Source organism: Egretta garzetta, unplaced genomic scaffold (genome assembly GCF_000687185.1).
Source record: "Egretta garzetta isolate BGI_Z169 unplaced genomic scaffold, ASM68718v1 scaffold88, whole genome shotgun sequence".
NCBI lineage: Eukaryota > Metazoa > Chordata > Aves > Pelecaniformes > Ardeidae > Egretta > Egretta garzetta.
In genome coordinates this window covers 207225-211934 of record NW_009260408.1, presented here as the reverse complement: position 1 = coordinate 211934, position 4710 = coordinate 207225, and the positions used below count along the sequence as shown (strand labels likewise).

Sequence of the window (4710 nt, the reverse complement as noted above, 5' to 3'; positions counted from 1 at the left end):
TATGGGGGAGGAGAGGAGGAGGATGGAGAGTGAAGAGGAGGAAGAGCTGCATTAGCACCAGAGACCCTGGTACTCCAGACACGCCAGTTACTTAACCTAATTGCACACAAGGGCAGGGTCAGCAGCACAGTCTTGCCTTCTTTTACAAGTAAGGGTGGCGCAGCAGTACTCAGCACACCTGTAACCAGTGGCAAACTCTTCAGTGGGGATGCCCTGTACAGAGTATGAAATTGCAGTTTCTAAAATAAAAGACTGAAGACTGGTATCCCTCCATGTGCTGAGAGTCTTTAGGAAGGAGAGGAGCAAAGCAAATGTTTAACACCGCCTAGTTTTATTCTTTCCATGCTTGTGTCAACGATGCAGTCTTATGGAAACCACTGGTTTTGGTGAAGAGAAATCTGTGTGACTCAAGGAAACCTTAGCCATGCCGACAGGAGACACTCCAAAAGAGCTTTTATCCATGTGAAAAACTCTAGCTCTGTAACACTGCCAAGGCAGGTGTGAGCTTTGGCTCCCTGCAGCAGGAGAGCTTGCCACACATTCTTTGCCTGATTGAGAGCTAAAAGCGCCTGATTTCATTTCCGCAGGTGCTCACTGAAATCTCTTGCTCTTCAAACACATCTTCTTAACCTTTTCAGTCAGACTTGTAACCCCTCCTCCCCCCAGAACAAACACGCGCGGCTGATTCTGCAGCAGGGCATGAGTATTGTTCAGTATCACTTTACAGAAGATGTTATAACAAGCTCATCACCAAAATATTTGAGTATCCTCCAGGAATGCTTTAAGCATTATCACTAACGTTTGTCATTGCTAATGCTTTACTCCTCTCCCAGGAGAAGAAGAGTTTGCAATGGAATACTTTGCTTGGGGCTTATTTGCAGTGAGATGGAGACATACATATAAACGGGCCCCTAGCTGCTACAGTTTGATTGATGGTGTTTGAATTCTACAGGTATCTATTATGCGTAGGTTTATGCTATGGAAAATGAAGTGAAAGGAACATATCTGTCACCTGGAACAGCAAGCGGTGAGGTCTGCCACAATCCTTAGTTCCTGTAGGGGTTTGTTCCACAGTCCTCAGAAAATTGCAATTTCAGCAGAGGAAAACTGTGCCAAAACTGTTTTGGAGATCCAAATTTATCAAAAACAGTCTGTACAAGAGTTGTAGATTTAATTTGTGTTCTGGGAACATCCACAAAGCACTGCAAACATACCTTCCCCAAGGTGGCAGCTAAAAAGCAGTATACTGATGGAACAAGTCAAGTAATCAGCAGTTGCCTTGTCTTTTGATACATTTGCTAGCCTTGAATTTGTTTTTTTAAACACAATATATGTACATATATATATATTATAATTCTCTCATAAGGTTCCTTCCAGTCAGGAAAGCACAGTAACCTCTCCTTTGTAACTGTTCTAGGTGCCGAAGGCTCAACCCATTCAGCAGGCTTTACCAGCAGTGGGATTGCTCCTGAATCCCAGGCCTCCGAGATGATGTCTGAGGAGGCCAAATCAAACAAAGGCAAAACTCCCAGGGGCGGTACAACTTCCACTGCCCAGTCCATCTGTAAGTGAAAATCCTCCTAATACAGATGAAATAACAAAGGATTTCAGCTCAAGTGTGCATTTACTAGATGAAGGAATGCAAATAAATAAGTGGCTGCATTGTACTTGAAGCAACATTTCTCCTGTTTGTTGCTTTATACTTGGTGGGAAGCTGAAACTAGGGAATTAGTGGAAATAACTGTGCCATAAATTTGCAAAGATATGGATGGATAGAAGAGACAGAAGTCTGAAACACATAGTGACAGAGAAAAGGCCAGTGACAGTTCAGGTTATGCTTTCATCAGCACCACAGTGGAAGTTCATTAAATATTTTTCAAACACAAATCCAGGACCAAGCCAAAAGCTTCACATTTGAACATACAAAACAGATTAAATGGGAGGAAACAGAGAATGGAGTTACCAGGTTGACAGACAGGAATCATTAGTCCTCTTCTGGTGGCCTTTTAGGACAGCTTAGCTTTCTTTCCTTTCAAGGAAATTCATTGGGTCAAAAGCAGAGGGATCTACCCATGCTGACCAGCTCAAAGCAGAGAACAGCACAAGTTTTCCTCATCACCCTCCAAGTTAATGCAGCCCACACCTAGATAAATCAAACCAAGGTATGAGAAAGCCTAATCTATACCTGAATGCATCAGTAAGGATGGCAATTACGGTAGTGGGATCCTACGGAGTTTGGAAGACAACTGGAGACAGGATTGAAGTTCTTAATTTGAAGAAATGTCTTTCGAAGTGTAACACAGAACTTTGGTCTCTGACCTGGGAACATTTGTTACCAATGCTCAGATATTCTGTATGTTTCCCTGTACTGCAACTTTGCTTTAAATTGTTCTCGCATGTTTCTTTGTATTTGTCCCTAGCAATGGGTGGCAAAGGAGGAAGGTCCTGAATAGAAGAAAAACATCAGTCCAGAAGCAAGCTCTTCAAGCAGTTCATCTTTACCAACATCCTTTACCACAGTCATTTGACAACTTCACCCCTTCTTTGCTCTCCCTGTCACTGACCTAAAAAGAAAAGCCTTTTTCCAATGCACAGATAAAGTTTCTAATAAAATGATGGATTCTTGCATGAAATTAGTGTGGATGGGGATGAGGGGCAGTTTATTCCTTGGTTAAACATTCTCTGAAGCACAGGCACGTACAAATGCAAGCCAGTAAGTGGAAGCTAAGGCACTTTGGACTGCAAGGGTGTCTTACAAATATCCTGGGTTTAGCAACACTCAACTCTCCAATTACATGCAGCTTGCTTTGTTTATTTTATAAAAAGTGATCACAGTGCGAAAGTCACCCTGTTGTGAGAGAGAAGCATAGAAACACTTGGTAAGGCACACCCAGCAGTTCCCTTTGGATGTACTTCTAGTGGGCTATCAAATTAAATTCTACTTCAGTAAAAAAACACATAAGCAAATGAGAATGGATCCCAAGACATTTCATACCTCAGAGATGCGACTGATATTTGTATCCCTCTACTGTTTCTAAGGTCCCTTTCACCTTAATATTTCAAGTCCCTGTTTGTTTACTGAGAGGTGCCAGCTTTGTCACATTTGAACCAAAACTACTCCTGTAAACTTCATGTGATGCATGAGAACAGGTAAGGAAGGGAGCCCATCTTCTCTGAAATAGGTGTCTTGCTGTTCCCCACACACCTGACTGCTTTCATTTATATGTGCTCATACAATGATGTTTCCCCAGACCCAGGTAACATTGCCTGTTTCCTATACAAATTCCCACGTACATACTCCCCTACAGTTCCACCTTCCTCCTGCCTCTCTGGCTCCCCATCCTCCCTCCCCTATCACCTCCCTCCCTCTGTATTTCTAATAAAACCACACAGAGCAGCTTTTCCCTCCTTCTCCCTACCCTAAGATGAAGGGAGAGAATCTACACCTTCAGGCTAGAAGTTAAGAGATGCTGGGTTCATGGGGCATCTCTTCATGGCTGGGAGACGTGTTTGTACATAGGAAGATTTAGTTTCAGAGAGACCTTGCTGGGAGGAGAATGGGGGCAGTTCTCTAGTCCAACCTCCTGCTCAAAGCAGAGCTAACCTTAATGTTAAATGTCTTTGCTCAGGGCTTTGTCCTGACGGGTTTTGAAAATCTTCAAGGGAGATGTCACAGCTTCTCTAGGCAACCTGCTCAAAAGTTTCACCGCTCTTGCAGTTGGGATTTTTTTCCATATGTTGAAATAGAATTTCCTTTATGGCAAAGTCACACTTACTCCAACGGATCATTAAGTGTATACTTAATGACAATGTATTGTTCCACTTTAGAGATTCACCAATAAATACGCTTTCCTGAACCGGCACCTAAGCCTAAAAGCCGTGAGGATGGGACTAGAAACATCCTTTGCAGAGCTCAGTGCCACGTGGTGCCATTGCGCCTGAGAATGGACACGCCATCTGCAAACCACGCGCTGTCACATCAACAGGAATGGATGTTTTCTCTCTCCCCCATACTTTGTGTACAACTACAAATTTAGAGATTTCTTCACACAATAGTAATAGCTTCTATTTATATGTTAGCTTTTCTATTTCAGGATCCCAAACTGCTTTGTACACTGCAAAGGAAATGCAGCAACCTAATCACAGGTGGGTTTGGGTTTTTTTTTATGGTCAGACACCTTTTAACTTCACTTGAGTGGTACTTTACATGCTGACATGCATGCGAAAGCTTCTCCATTCATTGCCTACATGCTGGCTATCTACTGCTAGATTGTCACCATTGCCATAAATATCTAATTGTAATATTGCTGCTGTATTCTGTAACAAATAAGACAAGGAATGAAGAACACCATGACCAAGTGAAATGAAAAAACCCACAACTTTAAGCTGTTATGGAGCAAAAAAATGAAGTATTCAGGACTCACAGACAGCAACCGGCCTGCAGATATGACTGAGAAACGTAGGGCATGCTCTCTGAAATGGCATTTTAGGTGTCATTTTTCAGCCTTTCTCCCAGCCTCCCTCTGTTCTCCTCTAACATGTCTCCAGATCCCAGCCACCTCTCTGCAACAATGATTTTCACACATGCCCCTGTCACCATTAAGCACAAGGCAAAAAGTTTGGCTGGACATAAACAACAGGGTCTGGGAACCAGTGTCATGAACCCCTGAAAAGGGAAGGGAGGGGGAGGCTGTGGGGTTTACTCTGGCG

The 4710-nt window shown here is 43.0% G+C and overlaps 1 protein-coding gene across 1 annotated transcript in view; it reads left to right on the top strand.

Annotated features, from left to right (window-relative positions):
- Positions 1 to 2616, top strand: part of LOC104130454 (interferon alpha-inducible protein 27-like protein 2) — a 4219-nt gene extending 1603 nt beyond the window's left edge. The window contains exons 2-3 of the mRNA XM_009643500.2: positions 1418 to 1564; positions 2421 to 2616. Coding sequence (XP_009641795.1) covers positions 1418 to 1564; positions 2421 to 2449 — 176 coding nt within the window. The 3' untranslated portion in view covers positions 2450 to 2616. The remainder of the gene's footprint in view (positions 1 to 1417; positions 1565 to 2420) is intronic.
- Positions 2617 to 4710: the final 2094 nt, after the last annotated feature.